The following is a 25971-nucleotide window of genomic DNA, read 5'->3' on the forward strand; positions in this document are numbered from 1 at the left end:
CAGCTCCCACCAGTAGACCAGACTACCTCATAAAATTATGACAGACATTTAAAAAAAAACCTACTAAGATTAACAGAGAATGTTTTTGTCTTGTATTTCCTAAAACTCGTATTGTAGTTTATTAGCAACTTGAATCCCAAAGTTCTATCAGATATTTATATAATGAAATGCAGTTGAAATTCTGATAGTGTATAATTCTAAATCAGTGAAATAACATTCATATAAATTTTAAAGTTTGGTTCTGATGTGAAAATTCAGGCAAAAATATATTAAAATCAGGACACCTCTGCTTTGCACCTGAATGACACTAGGTCAATGTAACCTAAAAATTAACACCAATTAATTCACAATTTAAACCTAATAAGCAGAAGGCACCAAAAAAAGAAACAGAATAGCTCCAATGTGATTTACTCAATTGTGTAAGTATCTAAAATCAGCATAACTGATTTTTTTTTTAAAAAAAGGCAAGAAAAAAGAAGCTTACTATTGCTTTTCCTTTTCAAAATTAATTATTTTGAAAGTACTAAATAATACATAAGTCTTACTTTCTTGCATTGAGATAGCCAGCTTTCCGTGTCAGATTTCTATGAACAGGAAATTTTGTGGTATCAGGATCAGGCAAATATAGCGGATCACTAGCTACTTCCAAGTCCTCTATAGTTTGTTGCATGGTTTCTACTTCACACTCCATTTCTCTACGAACACTAAGGTAAGTAATATATTGTTAACAAAGATAATATATTAACAAGCAGAAACAGAAAAGTAATGGTTTTGATAATAGTTCAAAATTCAACAAAAATGACTTACTTTTGTACACTTGTGCCAATATTGGTCAAAAATTCTTCCAACTGCTCATTAAGATTTTCTGAACCCATTTTAAAAAAATTTATCTTAAAAAAAAAAAAGGAGGAGGAAAAGGGAGAATTTAGTCATGAATAAAACTAAATAATCAATTAACAGATGGAACCATAGGAGGTTAAAGCTTCTCAGAGATATTTGTTCTCATTCCTCATTCCCACCAATGCCTCTCAGTAAGAGGGGCAGAAGACATCTTTTTTTGTCTGTAAACGGAGGTTGATGCTGACACTGAAGTAGGATTTAATTGTGTTGAGAGGATGTGGAAAAAAAACACTCCTGGAAGAAACACAGAAATGTGTTAATCCAGCTGGAAACTGCTCTGGAGAGAAAAAAAAAAAAAAAAAAAAAAAAAAAAAAAGGAAGACGTGGATCTTTAGTGATCCAGAGGTCTCCATATACTTTTTACTTAGCTTAAAGCCTATCAGTATGCTGTTATATTACAGGTGGGTTTTAGTTCTCCTTCTGTTCTTTTTTGGGGGTGCAGAGGGAGCACTCAGGGAGCAAAAGCACTCTGTGAGGACTGGTCTGGAGCCATCCTCCAACTTTGGACCCTGCCAAGGGGAACAGACGTAACTTAAACCAATTTATTCCATCTTGGTCCAGAAAAACTGCCACTACATAAATTGAGTTTAGCTTTATGAAATCTCAGAACAGGAAATCACTGGGGGTAGCCCTGCCCTTTCCATTCTTAGATTCAGCAAAAACCTGAACAACAGGTTGCAATACCTACCTTGTTACAGAAAGCATCTAGAGCCTAGTTGTTACATATAAGCTGCAAAGTTGGAAAGAGAAGCAACAATTCTTCTAGTACATGGAAAGCTTTCAGGCACAACGTCGGATAAGCATAAGATTGCTACACAGGAGACCACTGCAGTGCCAGCTTTATCTTTTTGGTTTTTGGCAGTTTTTTTTTTTTTTTTTTTTTTTTTAAGCATATTGACTGAAAATGTAAATGAAAGTCTCAAAAACACTTTTTCAGATTTGTATTTTCCATTGCACTCACCCTCAAATAAACCAATCATTCGCTAATTTTTGTATTAAACAAAAAATCAACTAGAATAATTTTGAGCATTCCAGTTCTTTCACATCCTCGATTGCAAACAGTAGTGACATGATTTTGATGGTTATCTTGTCTCAGAACAGCTGCCAAAGGAAGAGTTTAACTGTCTCCAGTACTTCCTGAGAAGTTATAATTCAATGCTGACCTGTATGCACTGGGGCATTTATCAGCTATTCTCAATAGTGACTGCACTAAAAAAATCCTAGTATCTAAAATATAGGCTATGCATTAAATGTAGGCATCTGGGTTTTGGAGTATAATTAGACCCTTATATTTGGCACCCAAACTTTCCCAAAAGACTCTCCCATGGGAGTGTGGCATGTCATAATGAGATTCAAAGAAACTCACATATTGAGCAGGAAATGACTAAGGCTAGCTAATGACAAACCTTCATGGCAACAGGTATGACAGCTTCAGGGACAACAAGGTGGTATTGCTTTTTCACCCCTTTGCTTCTTTGGATTGCAAAAGAAATCTTGCAATAGATTTCAGTAGATCAACTTTGATGAAGAATTTTTACATCTTATTGCAGACCTACAGCTTTCAAAATCTGAAGTTACCTGAGCTTGCATGTATCCTAGCAAGGGTTCTAGCATAGCAATTTTCTTTTTGTACTGAAGACTATTTAATGCACAGAAATAATGCATCATAGTCTGATGCTGTTTTTTCCTGGAAGTATATACATCTTCTGTAACTTCAGCCTTGATCTAAAGAGACAGAGACAGGGGAAGGGGGAGAGGGGAAAGAATGTTTGAGACTTGGTAGTCATCACATGCTTTCTGGATGGCTTTACAGCCAGCATAGGAAAACAACACAGTCATGTTTTATCCTCAGTCATCAACAATTGCATCTTTAGCCCTACAATTCCACTCCTAGAATTTATGGATGAGGTAGACATGAAAAAACAAATCCAGAACTCTTCCCTCCCCCACCCTGCCCTTGAAAGAGGTTTTTTTCTTCTTAACCAGCATAATTTGAATACAATATTACAGCTTTCAACTCATAGCATTTTCAGTGTTAGAAGACAGATACAAATTGGGAAAATCTGGTTTTGTGTTCTGAACAGAACTGTCTGCACTGCTAGAACATCAACTATGAAACTTTAAGTGAAATCTGCTGCATATTATCTTCTATCATTAATATATACTAAATTACAATTACTTACCTCCTCTAAAGTTTTTATATAAGGTATTTTGTATTACAAACCTTTTCATTTTCCCTTCTTTTTGACAATCGACTGTATCTAGTAATGGCAGCATCGTGGTCTAAGCAAACAAGAAAGTTGTGAATTTATGATCATTTTGATAAACGGATCACTTATGAAACAAAATAGAAAAACTTTTATATCACTGTATGTTGAATAGCAAGCTGACTGCAAAGTTCTTCCATACTAAAAGCCTCAAGAGTTGTTCTTGCATCTTCATAATTACTTCACTGACAAGTACTTCAGCTGAAGAAAAATTCTAACCAGATGCAAATACAGCCAAATTGTTACTAATTCTCCTCAACATCTAATATTCTTCAAAAGCAGAATCTTCCTGTAAATAGAGACAACTTTCCATTATGAAAACCTTTACCTAATCCGTTTACTTCTAAAATAATGAAGTTATTTCTAAAAAGAAAAGCAGAATCTTTGAGGATTTAAAAATTTAAAGAATATGTTCTCTACAGGATATGAGAGAGCCAACTGAAAAAGTAACTATTGACAATACAGGAAGAGAATTATCAAGCTGTAACTTTAGAGAAGTAAAATTCATATTTATTGAACCAGTCCTCACTTTAGAAAGTAAGCTAACACCTTTCTTTTTATACTTTTCTTAGCAAAATCCTAAACTGATTAATAAATATCTATATACACACACTTGAAGTACTGTAAGAAAGATTAGTACTGCCAATTCACCTTAACCCTTAATTCCAACATACAAACCTGGAATTGACAATTGAACTAAAGAAAAGTGAGAATCTAAATATCACTAAAAAAAAAAAAAAAAAAAAAAGAATTACAGCCTAATTAGTCAATATTAGTCATTTTGCAAATATCTTGACTAATTTTCTGACCAAATATTAAACACAATAACTTTAGTAATACTGTCATCTTGTAATAGCTATAAGTATTCTGCACTTACCATTGCTTGCAATTTGGAAAACTTCTTTTAGGGTTAGTATCTCTACAAAAAAAAGATAATATATTTGAAATAAGTTTATGTATTATAAACATAACATTCATATATTAAGGTTTCTCATGCATTGTTTCATTATTGGGCTGTTGTTGTTCACACCTCGCACCAGAATGAATTATCAGCAGACGCATTATGTGGCTAGGAAAATCTGTTCCTGCTCAGCCCTTGGTTTCATTTATGTGGCTGTCAGGCTTACCAAAAATGATACTGAACTGCAATAAGTGTGTGCGTGTGTGTGTGTGTGTGTGTGTGTGTGTGTGTGTGTGTGTGTGTGTGTGGCTGGGGGGGGGGCACGGTGAAGGGGGAGGGAAACAGACCTCAACAACTTGGAAGAGACAATCAGTCCAAAGACATCATCTGTGGATCTACAGTAACAGTCAGAGAGTTGGGGGTGAGGGAGGGAGTGGAAGGGTGGGCATGGGAAAAGGAGAAGCATCTCCAGCCAAAGAAAAATACTCAAACAAGAAGAATACGGATTAGTTATGTTCTAGATGTGCATTTAGTCTCACCAAATCAAGAAATAGGAATCAATGCACTACTTAGCACATCTTCTGATCCTGACTGTGTTTTTGTGTCTCATTACAATACATAAAGAGAAAGAGGTATGTTCAACTTTAGTTGTGGTAGCACAATGAAGACGAGGAAAGAAGCATAGACAGATGCTACAAAGCTTTTCCATGAAGTACATAAACAAGTATGGTATCATTAGATATTAAATGTCAATTGCTGGTTAAAATGTCTCTCTGGAGATCACTTAATTTGTGATTATTGCCTCAGGATGCTTCTTCAGTAAATATTGCTAACAGGAAACTTTTGCAGGCTCTGAAGAGTAATTTTAGCCTTGAGATAATGATATTCTCCTATCCAAAAAGCATAACCTATTTAACCCCTAATTTTGCAACAAACTATTGCCAAAGAACTCTTTTCTAAGATTCATAAAAAGCTAGAAAACTTACAGAAGTGTCACAATTTTTATTTCAACCTAGACTTTAAAAGTTCACATGGTAGGTATACCTGCTCTAGGATGTTTGCATTACAAGTTATAATTATTTTGTTTTTAATTATTGTAATTTATAGTCCAAGCTAATTTGCCACTACAAATTTGCTACTTACAGTTTAACATCTGTAAGTATAATCTATCATAATTAGACATTATCTTATACTTTAGACCAGGCAGAACAAGATACAGTCATTACAAAAATAAGAAGCAGTAAGCATCTACAGAATCTATTTATTTTATCAGCAAGGTTTAAGATCTATCTTACTAAACCCTAATACTATAACTAATATCATAACTTTGGGTAGTGTAGTACATACAAATATTTCCTTAATGTGCAAATTATCCGAAAATTATTCTTTATTTAACTAAAAGCAAGATTTTATTTAATACAGACAATCTAATGTTTATGGCAACTGCAAAAGGTTCATCTTGAATAGAAGGTAAGTTTGCTTCCAAAAAGTAATTTTTTTGTTGAAACAATCATGTTCAACAGTAATATACTCATAAGTAGAAATAATTTATATATTAAAAAATTTGAGAGCTGCATACATTTGAGAAAGAGGTGAAAAATAAGCAGTGTCCTATTAAGCGGAACAAGAACTATGGGGATGAAATACCATGCTGCATCTTCATTATTGCTGCTGTTGACAAAAACAGTATTTTTGATTACTATACCTTTTAGATCCCTTTCTTTAAACTGGGTAATAGGAAACATCATTGCATCTGCAAGTTGAGTTGATAGCACTGCATGGCAAGAACTGAGCTGTAAGAGAGAAGACAAAGCAGGAAATTTTAGGAAAACATTGCTGAGATTAAAAAGAATAAAAACAAGATAGTTTGATATCACGATAGTTTGATATTAATTTCAGTCAAAGATGATGTGTACAACTTGAGAAGACTTTTGCACAGTTTCAGCCATATTTTCAGACTACTTCAAAGGACAGTCAGCACTACTTCTTAGCAGTAAACAAAGATTAGGTTATTTTAAAAGTTTATTTTACTTTACAAATTTTAAGTTTTATATGTGGATATAAATTACCTTTCTTGTTTTCTTGTAACTACAATGAGGTGTGTTAACATAATTATTAAGACTACTTAAAAAGCTAGACCAGGGAAAATAAGTAAAAATCAATTTAATGACCAACTGTCACTGTCTTACTACATTTTTTTAAAAATTAGCAGGCACCTCACCTTCTTGAAAATTGGTCTTTCTTTGATTTTTCAGGATTATATTCTCATGCCTCAATAATCTGTTCTTCACACACTCTTTCATAATTTCCTGATCTCATCAACAGCTTTTTTTAGAAGACCTTTAGAGTTCAGTATTTGTCCATAGTACTTCTAACTTTATTCTAAGTTATACAGTTGCTAATTACCATTTTATAATGTTTGTTGGCAGTATCTGCAGAAAGTTAAAGTGCATTCTTTCTAAATAACATATCCTCATTTTGCTGAATTGATTCTTTGTCTTCAGGTTATAGAACTTTAAATATATGTGGCAATATAAAATTAAGTGCGATATAACTGACGAATAAAAGCCATTTCTGTATGTCCTGTCTTAAAAGAGACCACGATGAACAAGTAAGTCAAAGTCTACACATGACAAACAAAAGTTAGCAAGGTAAGTCAAATAAATACGGGTACTTGCCTCATCTATCACTTTTGCAAATTGCTGTAAAGTAGAACTCATAACTTCATCATCTCCCCCTAGTGGAAAACGCTACAAAAAAATAAAATGGAGCATGTTGGTTGCAGTGTTTTCTGCTATCCACAAAGCTTTATTAATCATGTCTATGAAAGTATTAGGTAGGAAAATATTACCCAGTTAAGATACACTACAAGACACCACTTTGTGAAGTACGTTTTTATTGTCTTGTGAACAAGGAATTTTTCAGAAAATAATAAATAACAAATATTTCTCCTTTAAAAAAGTCCATTTTCCTAATTAACTGTAACATTCAAGAAAGATTCAGGCTTGACATCTCTGAAGAATTTTTTATCTGGCTTTGCCAATTATCAAATATTAAATAAAATTTGATGTTCATCTTGAATTCCTAGCTTTTAGGTTATTTCACTATATCAGCTTTTTAAACTATCTAAAAAACTTTATTTCTATTCTGGAGGAGCAAGTATGACCAAAAATGCTCATACTTTGAACTGGAGAAAAAAAAACACAGTGAAAACATTATTTGTGTATTTTTAAGCCAATCTCATAGATGAGGAATGAAACAATCCAAATGAAATAAATCATAAAAATAAAATATCCAATTAAAATTAAAAAATGAAGTATCCAATACTATTTTAATTCATAATCACCACACTGTTCTAGTATAATTTTATACAGTTCCTTCTAGCTTGTTCATTTTTCCCCTTCCTCTCAATTAACGCAACTAAAATCAAAATAAGGATATTTGATGTATATTTTGATATCTGTAGTTGCTAACAAATAAGAATATCATGCCCCAGGTACTCCTAAAATATAACTTTCTCTAGCTAATATTGAAAAGTTACTATACTCTCATTTAAGTACCTCACATTAGGTTAGAACCAGAAGTGCTATTTGAAAATGGCAGAAATTTATAGCTGTGTTTTTATTAGAATATCTTTCATCATAAAAAAAATATTTTTTATATAAATCACAGAAATGCCTTACATATTTCACAGCTACCCAAATTGGAATAAGTTGCTTATTTATGTTACATTGCTGTGATATAGAACTGACAGCAAAATTTATTGGCTCTTCTAATCTGAAACTAGTTCTAGTTCATTTTGATTTCGCAAACACTATGTTTTGTTAGAAGACAACAGAAACAATATGATTCCAGGTCACACAAAAAAACCCATTGATTTACATCATACCTGCTTCTCATATTCTTTCAGAAGCTTTGAAGTCAGATGAGTTGCTGCACTTAATTCATTCTGATCAAAAAGAAAAAGGAAGCTTATTACTTCTTGATTTAAATCAGTATAGAAAACTATATATTTGGAGAGGAAACTGCTACAGATAGAGAACTTAAAGCAGAAATGCTGATTACAAAGGGCAAGATTTCAGAAAACCTAACCACCTACCCTTCCACTTTCTCTACCATTAAAGTTACAGGAACTCCCTGTTTACAAACATCAGGTCTACAGCTTGCATTATGCACAATGATTCTGTGTTTTTAATGTTGCACAGTACATATTTGCATTTAATTAGTATTAGACAATTGTTACATGTGAAGGAAAGACAGGTTTTGAATAGAACCTCAACACTACCTGTTTACAAATTGCATTGCACTTGTACACAGACAAGACCTAACTAGCAGGTTCATGGTAAAGAACAGCTAAATTTTTCATGATGCTGCTGAACAGTGTAAAGTACAGAAATAAAAAGCAAAATAGCATGATAATAAAATAAAACTGCAGAGCAGCAAGCATACAATAAATACGCTAGCCGTGAAAGAAAATACGACAGTAAAATGAAAACATGAAAAACAGGACTACTGAATCAGTAAAAGAAAAGTCAAACAGTTCAAGTATTAAGAACACAGCCATCATCTCAACTGTTTGGGGGTGGAGGGGGAGAAGTTTCTGCCTTTAGCTCAAAAGTTTCTTACACAGTTTCTTATACATGAGAAATGAAGCACTTTTTTCTCCCCCTTCAAAATATTAATAATTTCCCACCTTGTACACACTAACATGCACACTAAGATCACGATAGCAAGCATTTTAGAGATGAGAGACATTAAACAACCAGAAGACCAGAGAATCTTATTACTGGTCATAAGAAATTCTATTGAAAAACAAGTCCAGTGTGACACAACAATTGAGTTTTTACCTCTCCCTAACATAGAGGAAAAACAGTAACTTTATTCCTTTTCTTAAAAACACTATGTGGAAGTGGAATAGGAAATGTTGTTTATAATATTTCCAAAAAAGGAGAGACATGAAATCTTGCTGGCTCCAAAGCTTCATAAGGCATTCAGGAATATCAGTAACACTACCTGTGCATCATATATTCTGTGCATGGCTTGAAATAACTGATTGATGTAATTGGAAATTGCAGCAGCATCTTCTTCAAACACACCCAGCAAAGAACGGGTCTGTAAAAATGAAACAGCCAAAGCATTAATACATCAAGTTAGCAAATAAGTATTTACATGTTACAAAATGTCAAGGTTAGGTAGCATTAGTTTAATTACTGAAAAGTTTATAAATCTTCCAACACTGTTTAAATGAATAAAAACAAGTTACATATTCAAGGACAAAACAGTATCTTAAAGATATCCTGCCTGATCGCACTGTCAACCTCTCTCCAAGTACATCTTTAAAAAGGACCAAGGAAGATGGGTTAAAAAAAAAGGGGGGGGGGGTGTACGCACTATGGTATGTCCCCAAGAAAAACAGTAAGGATTACCAAAATTAAATAGCATGCCAGGTATACCCATTTATTTTTCAGTCAGACAAAAACTGAAGACAAAGGCTGTGGTCTTCTGTTGCAATGTACCCTGCCTGAAAACAGTTTCTGGCAGTGCCTTGGCCTAGGCCTGAACCTATAACCCACCTCTGCAATAACAGTCCGACTCTTATCAAAAGACCAAGGAACTGAGGGTGGGTGGGAAAGAAGTAGAATCTACATCTTATCATCCTTGAGATGTACGTTTCTCTCCTCACTACCCCATAATGACAAGATCTGTCCTTTTGTCCATAAAAGGATGGTATAAGGGATGGAGTGGAGTAGGGGAAAGGAAATAATCCCTGTGACCTGCACAGCCTCGAACTATGAAGAGAGGTGGCTGATGGTTTGTGTTCCCCCAGAACACAGTCTGGAGAGGTTCAAGTAGGAAAGTCCATGATTATTAAGATCTTCACAGCAGCCCAGTAAGTTTACTCCTTGGGTTACTCATCTGTGTAAAATGGGCTTGAAAACTGATTAAGAAAGTCACTTGCTGAAGGAGACTGTAGTAGCTCTTTACAAGTAACCTGGGAGAAATTAAACAGGTCTTGTATCATTAATGACAAAGTGTAGTGGGTGGTTTTAACTTTCTAAAAAATTGCAGAATTTCAAGCACGAGAACAGTTGAACTTCCTATGACACTACTAACATGTAAGTGTTCTTAAAAGCTAAGCTTCTGCTGGCAAGTTGCAAAAAGGAAGGAGAACTGCTGATAGCAAGGAAAAACTCCTAAGTATAGCAAGGAACAGTAAGAGATATTGAATTCTATTTTCATTTGCTGAAAAGTAAGGACTGCAAGACTCGTGTGAAGGATTTAATCTTAGATTGCTGAATCACTAAACAACTTAGAAGGGATGTTGAACAAGACAAATCACAGTAAAACAGAACAAGTAGGTGCAGATGTATATGTATCAAAATGCTAATGTATCAGACAAGTTTCAGTGTGTCTTCAAATTGTTGATGGGGGTAGGGGGAGAATTTATTATCCAAATAAAATTTGGATACATTTGATACGTCCGAGTTGTGTTGTAAATATATTGTAAGCAACGCTAGCTTGGAGGTCTCCATCTCAGAAAAAATATACTAATGAAACTCACTGCTAGGTTATTGAGCTGTTTCTCTGTCCTTCAGAGATAAGGATGGAAGTCAGAAGAGAAAGGGACAAACTGTAGTTAAGCAAATTCAAGCTTTCCTTATTTAAGGTCTTGACTTTTGTTGACTACCCTTGTAGCAACTTCCCTCTGAGATCTAAAACTGTACATCCACAATTGCATTTATTTTTACACTTTGAGGTTTAAACCCCAAACCCCACAACCCAATCGTCTGGCAGAACCTAAGAACAGCACCCATTTTGAAAAGTCTTGGGCACGAAAAAAAAAAAAGATGTTTGCCCACTTTAACTGCACAATTACTCATAATAATTGCTAAATTATCATCTGGTCCCATTATCAAGCTTGTCACCAGAAAAACTTTGGTGCCCTTTGATGAGATCAACACCATTAAGTAAGATGATGATTCACAGGTGTTAATTTCCTTCTTCACTTCCCCAAAGCAGGAGAATGTGACACCTCTTTTTAAAAACAAACAAAAAAAATTTTAGATTCAAACTGCAAGTTATTTTCACACACAGGAAGTTTGATATGGAAGTTTGTTTGGGTTATGTATCCAATGTTAAGATCTTTATTCTAATTACTTCTTTCAAATATGTAAAAGTATTTCAAAAAAGCATTTAAGTCAAGCATTTGCTAAGAGATACAGTGAATGTTCTGGAATAAAACAGAATTAGATTGCAATAAAACTTTTATTAAAAATTAATCTTTGGACAAACCCTTCTTTTATAGTTTTATAAAATCTGCATTTTGGCTTATCATAAACTTTTACAAAGAACTTAACAACTGACTGCATCCTCCTACCTGCATTCCACCATCCTACTGGTTTGATCTCTACATTTCCTTTTGATTCTCTAGAGACAAGAGTATTTGGTCTCAGCCAAAACTCTGTTTGATGCACCTCTAATAAACATTTAACTAATAGGATTACAAAACATAATAAAATTCTTTACCACAAGCTGATGTGATAGATCACCCATGAACCAATAACTAAAGTATACCTCCATTTAATCCTATTTTAAGTATTTAAACAGCAGATTTACTACAGAATACACATGCCCTCAACCTCCTGGCTAAGAGAGGAGGTTTTGCTTTTGCTTAAGCAGTTGCCCTTGCAAGGGCATGCTATTGATCCATTAAATCACTAGGATCACTTGTGTTCATCCACCAAGACTCTAATCTGATGGTCCTTTTCTCTACAGCTGCTCCCTAGAGTATTCCATCGCAGTTGCAAGACCTGGGATTTGTCTTTGTTGAGCTTCATAAGGCTCCTGTCAGCCCACTACCCCTTGTCAGCTAGCCTGTGTCTCAGTTTGGTGCCATATGCAAGCCTGACGACCATGCATCCTATTGCATTGCCCATATCACTAATGAAGACATTTAACAGTATTCACCCCAGAATCAACCTCTGCTGAATACCACACACTAGCGTCTGCCTCTTAGATGTCAAAATACTGATTACTACTCTTTAAGCCCAGCCGGTTTTTCTACTCATCTTGTAGTCCACCCATCCAGTCCTTGGTTTGTATCTCTCTATTCTGGCCAAAAGGATGCTATCAGAGACTGTGTCAGAATTTTTACTTAAGTCAAGGTAAATGACATTCAGGCCTTTTCCCTGTGATGAAACGACTGTCTCTGGATGAGAGGCCAATCAGGTTGCTCAGGCACAATTTGTCCCTGAACTTAAATGAGATGCTTACTCAGTGCTCTTTTTGATTGTTTTTGCATGTGGAAACTGTATTACTCTTCACCACTAGGGTACCCAATAGTTTGTCTCCACCAGGACAAAATCCTGAATGGAGATGAGCATAGAATGTACCTGTAACTGTGCCCAGGGTACATTTGCCTTTCCTAATAAAAACTACATAATATTACAGTAAAGTATTACTTGGAATGTGTGAACCTAGAAACAGGAATATCACTTGCAAGACCCATGAAATACATCCTTTAGCTCTAGTGATGGATTAGAAAGAGCACTGTTTACACTGGGTTTACCCTAAAATCAAAGTCCAGACAGAAAAACAAGAAAAGAAAATCATACTCACATAACCGCACTTTCTCCTCACAATTTATTGTTTTTAAAACACTGATAAGTTCTCTTTTCTTAGTCTTCCTTAGGCTAAATAACTGCCATTTTCTCAAAGAAGGTGGCACAGAACTATGGGACCTTGGACAAAAATCACTTTTATGCAACAAATCCGGACATCAGAAAAACCTCTGATGAAGTTAGCAAAAAACCTTGGATCACACTAATTAAGAAATATGTGGAATTCTTAGTATTAGAAGTTCTTGCTCTGTTGAACACTTGTCTTGAAACGACTTGGAATGTAGCCTATCTCCCCTTGAAGTATGGAATTCTTTTTTCAGCTCTATTTTTCTGACCTTCTGCTTTTAATCATGTTTGAAGGTACATATGAATGAGTTACTAGTGAGTAAAAAGTATGTTGCTTATCATTCGTATGACACGGAAGACCTATTTAACTTGGATTAGATGACTGGTTGTCTCACAAACATGGTATCACATAATGCTTACAAGATACCTAAAAAAAATTGTAATAATGAAACAGCATCACAAACAAAATAAAATCACTTTAATGATGGTTCTAGTTTATAAAACAAGAAGAAGGTGTGGAGGATGGGTGGAGGAGAAAAGAGGTGGGGATGAACTGAAATGTTTGCCAGGTGTGTCAATATGTTGCATCACCTTAATAGCTGTGATTCTCCCCATGAAGCAGACAGACATGAAAGAATGCAAAAGAAAAAATTATATAGCACCATAACCCCGAAATGGTACAGTCACAACCTTTAAACCTGAACATCAGCACTGGCAACTTGCAATTTGAAAGAAATATCGTGCTGGTTTTCTGGATGATCTTTACTGTTTAAAATAAAACACTGCACCCTATGTTTTATTATAAAATAATCAGCTATTGATTCTCAGACTTTAAATTGACCCTTCATATTGAGGAAAAAAAAATAAACTGAAATTAGAAACAAGTTATGACAGACCACTGCTTAGCTTTAAAATTAGAGGAATTATTTACCCTTATTTCTAGTAAAAACTTGAGTAATTTTGTATGTTCTCTAAGATGCTTTCATCTCATATAAATATATATGAGCAGGTACAGTAGAAGCTACCAGAGATAAGCTACATAAACACATTTTCAAGAGAGAAGACAGTGAATTATTTAGCATTCCATGTCATTATACATATTGTGTTGTAAGTGATACGAGGCAGAGCCTGTACTATCATGTCTCTTGGCTCTCTTATTGCATAGTAGTTTACAAATGAATCAACTTTGAGCAGAAACTCTAAATACATATAGAAGTACACAAAACCACACACAAATAGTATATGTGTAACATATGCACTAAGCTAAACAATATTTGAATCAAGCTGCTTTGTATAGCAATAACAATGTAAATTTGGCATTTGGTTTATGTCCAAAGCCAGAGCAATTAGATTTTTATCTTGCATCAAGAGGAAGTTAGTGGTTTTGCCATGGTAGAAAAACCTTTCTTTCCTTCAGATGAAGAACAAGTTCGATATTTATTTAAAATAATCTCTCAAATATATCCAAAAGTGCATAGTTACAGTCCACAATTCCTCACTAAACAATTGTCTAGATTGATGATCTCCTTCAACAGTCCAGCAAAACATTATGAACATGTCATAAAATCAGGGCAGCTCCCACAGAGAGCAGATTTTCTCTTTCCTTGAGCAACATTTGTTGCCATTTGTGACATGAAATACTATCCACTACCAGAAGCAGAAAAGTAGAATCTGACAATGATTAGGTAAAATAAAATGAAAGTGCCTTTAACTGTGTTAATGTTCAAAATAACAGAAATGAACTGTTGTAATGAAAACTAAGCCTCCATAGTCTTCTGATAGCTGATTGGCCAGTATTCACCTGAAATATTAGGTTAGCGTAATATCGATTAGACGTTATTACGTCTAGAAAGACATAAAATTTTGTACTTAAAACAGGAGAAGATACAGGCAAATATGATGACCTTGCACATCAGCAAGTAAGCATTTAGGCTGAACTAGGCTTTGCTAATCAGTATTTATCACAGATAACCTCAAATGAAGAGGTAATTGCTTCTAGAGAAGCAATAAATCATGTTGTACAATATGTAACCTTCTCTCGTGTGTTTCCTTAATGATATCCCAAAGTGCCTGAATGAAAAAAAAAATCTACAGCCTATTTGTCATGCGCAAGATTTAAGATTCAAAACATTCCCTATAACTATGAACAGTTCTGATTTCCACACACTGAGAAAATTATCTTCAATGGGCAATTCTGTAAAAATAGTATAGTGCATTCAGAATTTTCTTCCACTTTGAGAGTACCTCCATATTAGTCCCTGAGGGAGAGACTACACTACAGGTTAGAGCTCATCTGAAACTCTGTGTAACATTTAGCATTAGAGTTACACGGGGCATACTCCATCAAAAAGCAATGATACACTTTCAACATGAGCTTCTTCTGTTACCTTTTCTAAGCAGGCCCTCCACCTGATATGGATATATCAAAATGGTTGTCATTTTCAGGGTAAAAATTCTATACTGAGCAAGTGAAAGTTTCTGTTCTTACAGCTGCAGAAGCAAAATACCAATGCACATACTATTACAATATACAAAGTCTTGTTCAACTGCATAGACAATGTGGTAAAACAAAGATATTAATTCCAACAACTGACATATGAGAAACTTATTATAAACTAACTTTTTGCATGCCTAGAAAGAGTGCGTACCAAGTACCTGTTGTTGCTGCCAGCAACAGAAAACAGCACAACTGAATAAAGCATTTCCTGCTTAATAATTGTTTGAAATGGCAATGTAATATATACCATCGCTGAAAAAAGGTCAAGCAGTAGAAATGGAAGCAAAGAAAACAGAGCAATTAAATGTCTCTCAGCACCATGCCATTTCCCATCTTCTCACAGCATTTACAAACATCACGATAATATCATTCAGCAACTGTGTTTTGTATTTCTCTATTAAACCTTTTACCTGTTTAGATAGGAAAACTTCTTGGAGAATAAAGGATTCAGTAAAGAGGGGTTTTCTCAACATGAAGTCTCTAAAATAAATTAAGAATGCAAATCGGCGCTGGGGGAAGGGAGAGAGTCAACACAAGCTACTACTCCGAGGCCCAATGCAAAAGCACTTGCATATGCAGCACAGTATCTCTAGAAAATCGTTATTAAGCTCGCTACTTCGTAAACAGCTCATCAGCCCGCGGGGCCACCTGAGACGATGCGGTGATGCAAGCGGGAAGAAGGCGCCGCAGAGACCGGGGCGACACCTCGCCGGGGCACTGCTGGAGCTGACAGCCCCGGTGCCGCGATCCCGGCCCCACGCCGGCCCGCAGCCCTACCGCACCAGCGGCGAGGCGAGCAGAAAGGCGCTCGGCCCTGCAAGCCGCGTCTCCGCGCCGCTCCCGAGTCGGGCTTCTCCCTCCCTCCTAACGGCCGCCAACGTCTCCCCGAGCCCCTGAGGGGCCGGAGGTGGGGGGGAGGGGGCCGCGTGGGGCCCGACGCCCCCGCGCGGGGCCCGCCCAGGCCTCCGCCCAGCGGGCTGCGCCGCGGCCCCTCTTACCTGGGGGCTGTCTTCCAGCGTCTCCTCGATGGGGAGCTTGTCGATGCCGGGCATGGCGGCCGCCAGGCTGAGCTCTGCGCCGCCGCTGCAGCTCCCGCTCCCCACAGCTCACCCCGCTCGCTGGGCGCCTCCCCCCTCCCTCCAGTCACAACACGGACGCCCCCGCCTCGCGCCGGATGGCCCACCCCCCGCTCGCCGTCTGCCTTTGCTATTGGTTTCCCGCCTCAGCCTGCTCAGCTTCTTATAGGTTGGCGGGTGCGCCACTCTGCTCGCGTGCGGGGAGGGGGGGATGCGAGCCGTGCGGGGTGCGTCGCGCTCGTGCGTGGGCGCGAGGGTCTTTCTCCTTCTCCCTCTCCCGCCCTTTTTCTTGAGGCGGGGAGGGGCGCGCGGGCCGTTAACGGTCGGGTCGCACCGCACCTCACGGAGCGTTAGCGGGCGCGGTGCTTCACCTCAGTGCGTGCCGCAAGCTGACCCCCGTCAGCTGCGGAGATTCGGGAGCGCTGCATCGCTTCCTTTCCCTGCCAGTAAAATGGGGGATGGAGAAGAGGGGGCTTTGGCTCCCCTCGTGCCTCGGGAGAGCGCTCGGTGCGTCCGGGCCGCCCCGAGCCGGGGGAGGTGAGTCGGGAGCGCAGAATAATGCTATTATAACCCTGTTGTGGTAGAAGTGTCTGCACTCTCCAGGAACACTCCTTTTGAGAAATCTCCTCTTATTTCATTTTCCACCACCAGTCAGGGCTTTAGCAAGAAAGGATTCTATCTGTGAATACTTTGTTTGTTATGAAGTCACAGCTGCAGGTGAGGCCTTACTGTTCCTTGAAAGGATCTTGAACAGAAAAAAATACACCTTATAGAGTGCTGTCCGTCTCCTTCGTAAGGAAAGTACCAGTCATAATGGACTTCATGCTTCTTAGGCTGGATGAACTTGCTACTACAGATTGGTGGCCAATTCTAAATGTTTAAGGCTACTGCAAGGGGTTGTTTGAGTTGAACCAGATTGTTATGCACTGTTTTAAAAAAGAGCGTATTCTTAAATTGCCCTTTCTACAGTTTGGAGACTGGGATGTTTTGATCCCACTTACTGTATTTAAAAATTTTCTTGTAGATTAAGCAATTTATGTATATAAATATATGTTTATTATGCATAACAAAGTATGTACAAATAATTAAGAATATGTAAAGTTTCACTTGCTTAAAAACAGATGAAAATACGCTATGTATAAATACATAACAGAAGCAAAAACATCATACAGTATATTTGAATTCAGGAACTAGTTCAGCCCTATGAAATCATAATATTTCAGTTCCACATTTTAATAGAAAATGGATAACACTTTAGATACATTTATTATTAAGGATAAAAAGAAGAGGTTGTTCCCTTCTTTCCTTGCTGTTCTTACCTATTGTGGCTGGGTGATCTTAGTATAAAACCAGATTAGAAAGTATGCTAAATTAATCAGTGGAGTAAATGATTAACTGCTGTATAGTGTTATTATGAAGACCTTTTTTTATGTTTGTGTAAGATTACATTTTACTTTTAAAAGCAGATGAAGGAGAAGGCTGATATTAGGTTGTAAACAATTTAAAGCTTTTTTATTTTTTTATTTTTTTATTTTTTTATTTTTTTGGAGGCATTCTCAAAGTTACAGCTCAGTTCAGTTCAGTTCCTTTACCAGCACAACAGCTGGTGACTCATGGTGGCCTGAGACAAGTCGCACTGCTTCTCTGTCACTACTCTTTCTCTGTCACATGAGGGCAACGATAGAATTAACTTAACGATATTTTAAAGATTAAGTCTTATATCTCCTTGTTTGGTCTCCTATGTTAAATATTACTTGAGCTGTGATTGAATCCATAATTGCATGACACAATACTAGCATTATCTCATGACTTATATATTTGCCTGATTTTCTGGTTTTGAGATCAGTTAACTTGTGACAAATTTTTATAGCTGTCTTCTGTAGGAAATGCTCTTTGCTTTAACTCTGTTAAGGAAATGTATTTTATATATAGTATAAAGATGGTAACAAGTAACTTTAAATAGAGGTGTTCTTGCTACATTTATATTTTTATGCTCTGAAGTGGCAGAAGAAAAACTTCTAGCTGCTGCGAGTTGAGAAGAACAGTTCTTAAATCAGAGAACTAAATGTTTCTATTAAAAAAAAAAAAAACAACAACAATAACATCGTGTGTTTAATATGTAGAAATGTATTTTGGTGTCTCCACTGGCATGTAGCGTAAAAATATGTCTTACTTCTGTTGAAATTAATGATTCAGTTGCCACTGGCATTAGTAGCAAGTGAGAAACTTTTTCATAATTCTGTAATATAATGCAGCCTCTTTTAATTAGTAGTCAGGATTTTTAAGTAAATCCATTACATAGAAACACTCTGTAATGTTTGCTAGTCTTGTTTTTCTTATTTTTCATATATGTTTTTACAAATGTTGGAAGGCATCAGAAAATTTTGCTTGGGATGCAAGTTTGATAGCAGTAGATGAATTTGGATCATAATAAAGAATTTCTCTGAACCCACTAATCTGTGTTTTCTAGTGGTTTTTTTTTCCCAATGATGTACATGTTTTTTTAGTCTGTTTTTTTATTATTTTTTCTTCTTTGTATAAATAATTGTTAGGAAACCTTAAGAATGAGGAGAACTGACACTTGGCACTGTGCAAATGGGGAGAAGAACAGCCAACAGCTCTTTAGAGGGCTTCAGACAGGTCCCCTAATGGGATGAACATTTTGCCTCTGCTGGATGGTGAAAGTGGCTGTTTGGATAAGGTAAGCCTTATCTGCCTTTACACACACTTTCTCAGACTTTGCTAGTGCCACCCTTGAACTTGCCTTGAATTTATTTGTTTTCCTTTAATCTTTCTTTTATCTCAGCCAAGTAATAACTAACTGCTTTTTGCTTTTTTTTTTTTTTTTTTTTTTTTTTTGGAGAAAATTGATGTTAACAATTTTGAGGCATTCTTACCTTTTTTAAAAAAAATGTTTTTGGCTATGATCTTCATATTCACATTCAAAATGTATTGGGAAGGGAGCTCTGTGTGGAGTCTGGTAGTGAGATACTGCTGCACTTGAGTAAAGGAGCAGATGGAAAGGTAAGATGAAAGGCAATTTCTAGTGTGATAAGTAATCAAGAAAGATTATATATGTCTTTTAGCAAAAAATTTTTTTTAAAGCTGAAGATACTGCACAGGCTGTTGCGAAAGGTGACTTGAAAGTGAAGTGGTAGCAACAGTGAGCAGTGTGGTTTTTAGATGGAAGCCACCAAGAACTCTTCATATGGTCATTCATATGGTATAATTCAGAGCACTTAGGCTTCAGTTCTCTAAAGGTCAAGAGCTCCATCCACTCAACAGATGAAGTGTACTGCCCATCAGCAAAAAACTCAAACTAGAAAGGGAGAATAAAGTTAGCTACCTCATCAGCCATGGCATGCTGTAAGAGGTGTGGATCTGTATATCCAAGAAGTAATTTTTTCTACTGTTAGTTACTCAGGGTTTTCAACCTAATGTTTGTTGTATTGCTTTAGCATTTATTTGCATAAAAATATTTACTTTTGTTGATGTTTGTTACTGCATTGTTGTCTCTGGGTGTGAATCAATTCAGTGTTAAGCAAATTAATGTAATACGAATATTTTAACAGTAGCACAGTTTCCTACTCAGTTATTTGAATGCTCAGTGTTAAATGTAATGGCTGGGTAAGTATAAACAGCAGATGGCACTATTTGATTATTTTCCCACCTATGTCTAACATTTAGTATATCTTGGTTATATTTCATGAAGATTCTTTTTGAGAGCCACCACAATCTTTTCCCCTGAAAAGTTGGACACACACACACACACACACACCAAATGATGATTCTCCAAGTGGGATCTGAAATCAGAATACCCTACTGAAGATTTTCTTCATCCTCCACAACCTCAAAGTCCAAAAATAAACTGTAAATATTTGGTCAACTTAACAGTTAGCTTTGGAGTGATTTATGAGAGATAATAAATATTTTTCTTAACACTGCATATGCCTCTCCTGTTGTTGAAGAGATCACTTATGAAGGTAGTTACCATTCTGGGTCTTGGTCCAAGTAATTATCCCAGTGTCAGCCGTGTGGCTGAAATTAATTTCACTCATATTCACTCAAATGGAATATTTTCTGAAAGGCTTTTGTATCAGTGCTTGTGTGTTTTTATTTTTCAGCTTAAAAAAGAATAAGTAATTGTCTGTATTTGGAAACCAGCTATTGTATTAAAATCACTAAGAGGTTTTTTCTATTTTTGAAGTCCACATTAGTTTTGGGATTCAAAAGACTCCATCAACAATCATGCTTGTATGAAATTTTTTCAAGGCAGAAATCTGTAAGCAGCTCAAAGTTCAGAATAGCTAATGCATTGTTTTCTTATGTTTTGGCTTTAGATGATTTTTTTTTTTGACTTTCTTTTTTAAACGGATACTCCATGTGTAGCTATACAGGTAGAAAATTAATCTACTAAGAGCTGAAAATTTTGGTTGGAATGATCACTATCACAAGTGTAGAAGAGTTTTTTGCATTATTTCTTCAGTAACTTTAATATCTGTTGTGTGGTCTGTATATGCAAAATAACTGTTTGCAGTCAAGAAGAGGAATCCTGTTGGTTAACTAAGGTCATAGGTTGCTTTGTTGGGAACAGCTGCAGTGAAACGTAATGGGCTGTAAGGTTCTTGCTTAACACTGCTCTTCACAGAAAGAGATCAGTAGAACTGACCTTTTAATTAAATTTGCCACGTATTCCATCATGAAAGTGATGGAACTTCCTGAACTGAAGAGGCTTTTCCTGATGCTACCAAAACTTGTCTTATAGGCTCCTGTGAATAGTGAAAGTTTCATAAAACTTTGATCTGGGCATTTCTGGATTTTTCAGCTAGGAAAAGTATGCCACCTACTCTGCGGTTTTCTGGAAACTTGCATTGGGTTTCCTGAAGAAAGGAAGGTTCATGTATTAAGGAAAACCTGAGAGATTTTTGTCAATTAGGCCTTTCTCTTCAGATGCAATGCTGCCTTGTCCTCTGAAACCTATGATCCACGAACTGTTTTTGCCATGAGTGGTATTTTGTCTGCATATGGGTTCATAAAATGCCATTAGCATAGTACAGAAGGTGCACATGAAACGCTGTCAATGCATCTTACAATTCTCAGTTCTGACAGTCTGATACAGATCTTATGTTTAATGTAAATTGATTTGGACTTCTAAGGCAGCATTTTAGCAATTTAATCTGGAAGTTAGCACAGTTTGAGTGCTTTCTGCTCAAGCAGGCAACTGGAGTGTTTTCATCAAATAGATACGAAGGCATTCTTACAGATGTGTCTGTGATATTTATGTGTGACTATGTGTCAAAGCTGATATAATCAGAGTGGGTTTTGGTGACCGATGAGCAACAGTCAGGTTCAACACTGGTCTTTCACTTTTTTTCTTGTCTGCAATTTGTTATTGCTTAGGCTGTTAGTTAATAGCCGGAGTTTAACTTTCGGGTGGTCATTTTGGAGTTAATCTGCCGCTTCAAGACCCATTCATGTATGGGGATAAGGTGCTGTTGGTAAGATTGCTTCCTGAATTGTTACTCTTTCTGCTAGTTCAGTGTGGCAACAGTTTCCTTGCATAACACAAAGTTAATTCCAGTAAGTCTGTGCTCTCCAGATGAGCATCCTTCCATATAAAGTCATATATGAGTGTACTCTCTTGGTAGAATCTTGTCCAGCACTGTGTCATTTATTCCATACTGTGCCATTTCTCTAGCAATTTTCCTACTTTCTGTTTCTAAAGGTTAGTCTTTATTTTTTTTAATGAATGTACAAAAATTCAAAGTGGAGTTGGTGTTTATTTTCTGAACATTAGTTTTTAGCCATGTGAATGTGACTGATTACACAGAATAAACTACTTTGAGAAGGTGACAAAGCAGGAGAATGTGAAGGCTAGATTTTTTCCCTTCTAAAAGTACATCCTACTTAATTTGCTGCAGATTCAAAATTTTATCTAAGAGGTACGAAGCTTGCATCCTGAAATTAGAGCATTCTTTTTTGTCATTTTTGCATGTTATCAAATAAAGCCCTATCTTAAAAAGGGGGAGAGCTCTTTGAAGAGATTTTCCTAAATCAAAAATTGGTTTTGAACATGTGCAAATTGCTCTGTGGCAGGGAGGTGAACCTAAGCATGTTCTATCTGGTACTTTCTAATGAACAAAATCAGAATGTTGGGTTCAGACTTTGAACTTCATAACATATGCTTTGTCTCATTTCTCCTCCTTATTCATTATTATTTGGTCATTTTTAAAAGCTAATCTCTATAGGATTTAAATTTCTATTGGTTATAAAATCACTTAAAAGTGAGGAGGAACCTCTAGCAGTAAAAGGATCATGAGGTTTTGAAATCATTAGAGTGATTAGAGAGTTTTACTTTGTTTTACATGTATATTATGATGAAAGAAATATGTGAACTTTCCTTAATATTCAAAAAAGCTGCAACAAAGCTATTTTAATAGAAAAAAATGAATGCATGAATTATTTAAAATTGCTGGTGCAACTGTTCCTGTTAACTAATCCATGCACTTGGAAGGCAATTACACTGAGCTTTGACAACACTGCCAACCCACTGCACGGTACCTTATGCCAAAAGCTATTGTTGTTTTATTGACCACGTTCACCATTACATATGCATATGAAAAAACAGAGGCATTTTCATTGGGATTATCCTAATAGCATTAAGAGATTATTTTTTAAATTTCCTTGGAAGGAAATTCACTTAAATGAGATTACTTATTACTTGACTGGTTTCCTATCATGCTGCTATGTTTAGGTAAGTGGAGTCCATCAGAGTATAAAGTTTTTTTAAAAACTGATTTTATACATTAATGATTTCAAATAAAAGAGAAGTACTATATTTGTGCATAGCTTCTGTTCAGAAAGTTAAGTCGATGCTCTGGTTAAGAGAGATAACACTTTTTGTCCCTCTTGGTGGCCCCCCCTAGTGTCACCATTAGTTGCTAATTACGTGCAAACAAATAAACAATTAACTCCTCGTGCCTCTTGGTGGGAGAGTTTTCATTGACATGCTAAAACTTTCTAATAAAAGATTTTAATTAATGACGTTGCAAATCCAACCCCCTTGTCCGCATAGCTATAAGGAGGACTTGCAGAGAAATGCAAGTACAGTATACATGGCATGCTGGCTGAAGGTGAAAGCATGGCAAGTACATCGCTGTGTCCTGCTAATACATCAATGTCTCAGAATCTTCAGAAAGCATCTGGTTTTGCAGAAAATAAAATGGCACAGTGCTCTTTTTCCATTGAAAGTATTTTGGGATTGGAGCAGAAAAGAGATGTTATTCCAGCTGTGAAACCTCATAGACCTTGGATGGATAGCTGCACCAACTTGGGTAAGCAAGCAGTCAGTTTTGTAACACCTTAAGCTTTTATTCTTTCAAAAAATATATATATTCTCATATTTCTATGAAAAATGGTAACTTTTTTTGCTTGCTTTTTCTAGTTTTACATGAAGACGGTGTTCCTCATATGCAAATTCCTGTTTCTTACGAAAACTCATTGTTTCATGCAAACAGCAATACAATGCAAGAGGAAAAAGTTTTGAAATGTGAAAAATATTTTTCAATCACTGAAAGGCTATCTTTCAAACGAGAGTTGAGCTGGTACAGGGGTAGAAGACCAAGAACTGCTTTCACTAGAAACCAGGTAGAGATTCTGTTACCTTTTAAATAAAACACTATAATTTAGTAAAAGGTTGGTAGAAGCCCCTAACAACTGGCTTATTCAGTGCTATATAAATCTGTGTAAGGAAATGTAGTTAGGCAGTAGTGTGAATGCACAATCAGAATTGTCCAAACACTGTTCAGAATTCTCCTATGGAACTAACTAAAGTGTATGTGTTGGTTTTCTTTTTTTCTTTTCTCTCCTACAAAGGTAGTAACTACTAAACAAGTGTGTTTTAATCTCCTCAGATTGAAGTTTTGGAAAATGTTTTTAAAATGAACTCCTACCCTGGCATTGACGTTAGAGAAGAACTAGCTCGCAAATTAGATTTAGATGAAGACAGGATTCAGGTAATTAAAGTTATTTAAATGCTTTTGTAGTTCCATCTATATGTCCTTTTTGGTCATATAAGTAGATAGGACAGGTAACTTTTAATAGTCACAATTTAAAATAATACAAATTTCATATGCTATGCCTTCAGTGGTATGTTAAATGGAAACCGCTGAATTCCTTCCCAAGTCATAAGCCTTCTTCCATAGTACTGATATGACATTCATCTCTAACTTCCATGATCTCTGCTTTTTTCACTTCGTTATGTGCATAACTCCTTCATTTGCTTCCAGGTTTTAAAATTATGTTTACATTATGCTTTTCACCATGTCTGAAAATAGAAGTTGAAACCAGTATTGAAATAACTTGTATGTATAATATTTGATGAGGTTGTCAATTGAGCATTAAACCATTGAGCATTGAACTTTTTTTTTAATCAATATTTGAGGCTATGTCTTTGAAAAACGCTATCTACTTAGGTTTTTCAATTACTGATTTCAAACTAATCAAATGCGATAAACATATATTTCATTAGATTTTGGGCTAGGCCTTGATACTTACTAGGCTTTTGATGCAAGTCTGATTGGGGTTGCAGCTTTATGCTGCAATTCAGCAGCTCAACAAGTAACACCTTAAATTCTCACCAACTTGTGTGTGAATTTCAGATACTCAGGATCTTCCAGGGTCTGATCTGGTGTCACTGAAATTGATACTAGTTTTTGTGCTAATTACAGTGAAGCTGGTCCTCACTTTCCAGTAAAGCCAGGAAATACTGTGTTGTACTGTAGTCTGTTACTGAAATTATTACGAGCAGTTATGCTGTCATCTGCAGATTTTAAATTTGTATTGAACTTGCAAACTACTGACATTTCACAGAAGTGTGTAAACCTTTTTATTTATTTATTTATTTATTTTTAATCCTGCTTACAGTGCTGTATTTCTGAAAAACATGCTTTTTATCTTAATTTTAGATCTGGTTCCAGAACCGTCGTGCAAAACTGAAAAGATCACACCGAGAATCTCAGTTTCTAATAGTGAAAAATACTTTCACCTCCAACCTGCTAGACTAGGAAGAAGAATTGTTTGCCATTAAGCTACTACAACAGAACATGAGGAATTACTGAAATTTTCATAATCTGTATCAAGTAATGATATTCTATGATTTTATTCCCAGATTTGAAATATCATGATTTTCATTCAAATAAATTGTAAATACTTGAAGTATTACTATAACCTACTTTTTGTGGATAAAGTAAACTTTCTCCATATATTTTAAAAACTTTTTAGAAAAGCTTAGATATTTTTGCAGTTAAACAGAAAACTAGTCAGTGCACAATATTTTTCATCTACAATGTATTACTGCAGCTTGACTGAAGACAACAAAACTTCATAGTTAAAAAATCAGATTAAAGTCCAAAATACATGATGCGCAAGAGATTGTGCGTTGCATTGGAAATTAAATAGCTTATAAGTGTATTATCATTTTCTTTAAATTTTTCTTTGTGTAAACTATCTCATCTCAAACAGAAGGACTAGTATTTAAGTGACTATTCAGCAATTGCTTGGTTAAAAGAGGGTTAAATCTCTCTCTATATATTTTTTACATCATATTTTAGTTTATTTATGCTTAGGATAATACTTGTCTATT

At 35.9% G+C, this 25971-nt stretch overlaps 2 protein-coding genes across 4 annotated transcripts in view; one reads left to right on the forward strand and one right to left on the reverse strand.

Annotated features, from left to right (window-relative positions):
* Window positions 1-16357, reverse strand: part of APPL1 (adaptor protein, phosphotyrosine interacting with PH domain and leucine zipper 1) — a 34754-nt gene extending 18397 nt beyond the window's left edge. The window contains exons 1-10 of the mRNA XM_062585170.1: window positions 16251-16357; window positions 9082-9180; window positions 7958-8017; window positions 6747-6818; window positions 5774-5861; window positions 4045-4086; window positions 3125-3183; window positions 2479-2625; window positions 808-890; window positions 546-704 (exon numbers count right to left, since the gene is read on the reverse strand). Of these exons, the coding sequence (XP_062441154.1) occupies window positions 546-704; window positions 808-890; window positions 2479-2625; window positions 3125-3183; window positions 4045-4086; window positions 5774-5861; window positions 6747-6818; window positions 7958-8017; window positions 9082-9180; window positions 16251-16304 (863 nt within the window). The 5' untranslated portion in view covers window positions 16305-16357. The remainder of the gene's footprint in view (window positions 1-545; window positions 705-807; window positions 891-2478; window positions 2626-3124; window positions 3184-4044; window positions 4087-5773; window positions 5862-6746; window positions 6819-7957; window positions 8018-9081; window positions 9181-16250) is intronic.
* A 622-nt stretch (window positions 16358-16979) lies between these two features.
* On the forward strand, window positions 16980-25475 carry HESX1 (HESX homeobox 1). 3 transcript variants are annotated; one of them, XM_062585693.1, is made up of 6 exons: window positions 16980-17045; window positions 18881-19029; window positions 23543-23662; window positions 23773-23975; window positions 24242-24343; window positions 25295-25475. In XM_062585693.1, the coding sequence occupies exons 3-6, from the start codon at window positions 23551-23553 to the stop codon at window positions 25391-25393; spliced, it is 516 nt and encodes a 171-aa protein (XP_062441677.1). In that variant the 5' UTR covers window positions 16980-17045; window positions 18881-19029; window positions 23543-23550; the 3' UTR covers window positions 25394-25475. The 3 variants fall into 3 exon arrangements, with proteins under 3 accessions (XP_062441677.1, XP_062441675.1, XP_062441676.1); XM_062585691.1 differs by lacking the exons at window positions 16980-17045; window positions 18881-19029 and having other exon boundaries at window positions 23491-23662; XM_062585692.1 differs by lacking the exons at window positions 16980-17045; window positions 18881-19029 and having other exon boundaries at window positions 23506-23677.
* The last annotated feature ends 496 nt before the right edge of the window (window positions 25476-25971 follow it).

Source organism: Rhea pennata, chromosome 12 (genome assembly GCF_028389875.1).
Source record: "Rhea pennata isolate bPtePen1 chromosome 12, bPtePen1.pri, whole genome shotgun sequence".
Taxonomy (NCBI): Eukaryota; Metazoa; Chordata; class Aves; order Rheiformes; family Rheidae; genus Rhea; species Rhea pennata.

Coding starts and splice junctions, on each gene's coding strand:
- HESX1 (XM_062585692.1), top strand. CDS start 23,506: ATGTCTCAGAATCTTCAGAAAGCATCTGGTTTTGCAGAAAATAAAATG. Junction 23,976..24,241: donor CTGCTTTCACTAGAAACCAG/GTAGAGATTCTG, acceptor TAATCTCCTCAG/ATTGAAGTTTTGGAAAATGT. Junction 24,344..25,294: donor TAGATGAAGACAGGATTCAG/GTAATTAAAGTT, acceptor TCTTAATTTTAG/ATCTGGTTCCAGAACCGTCG.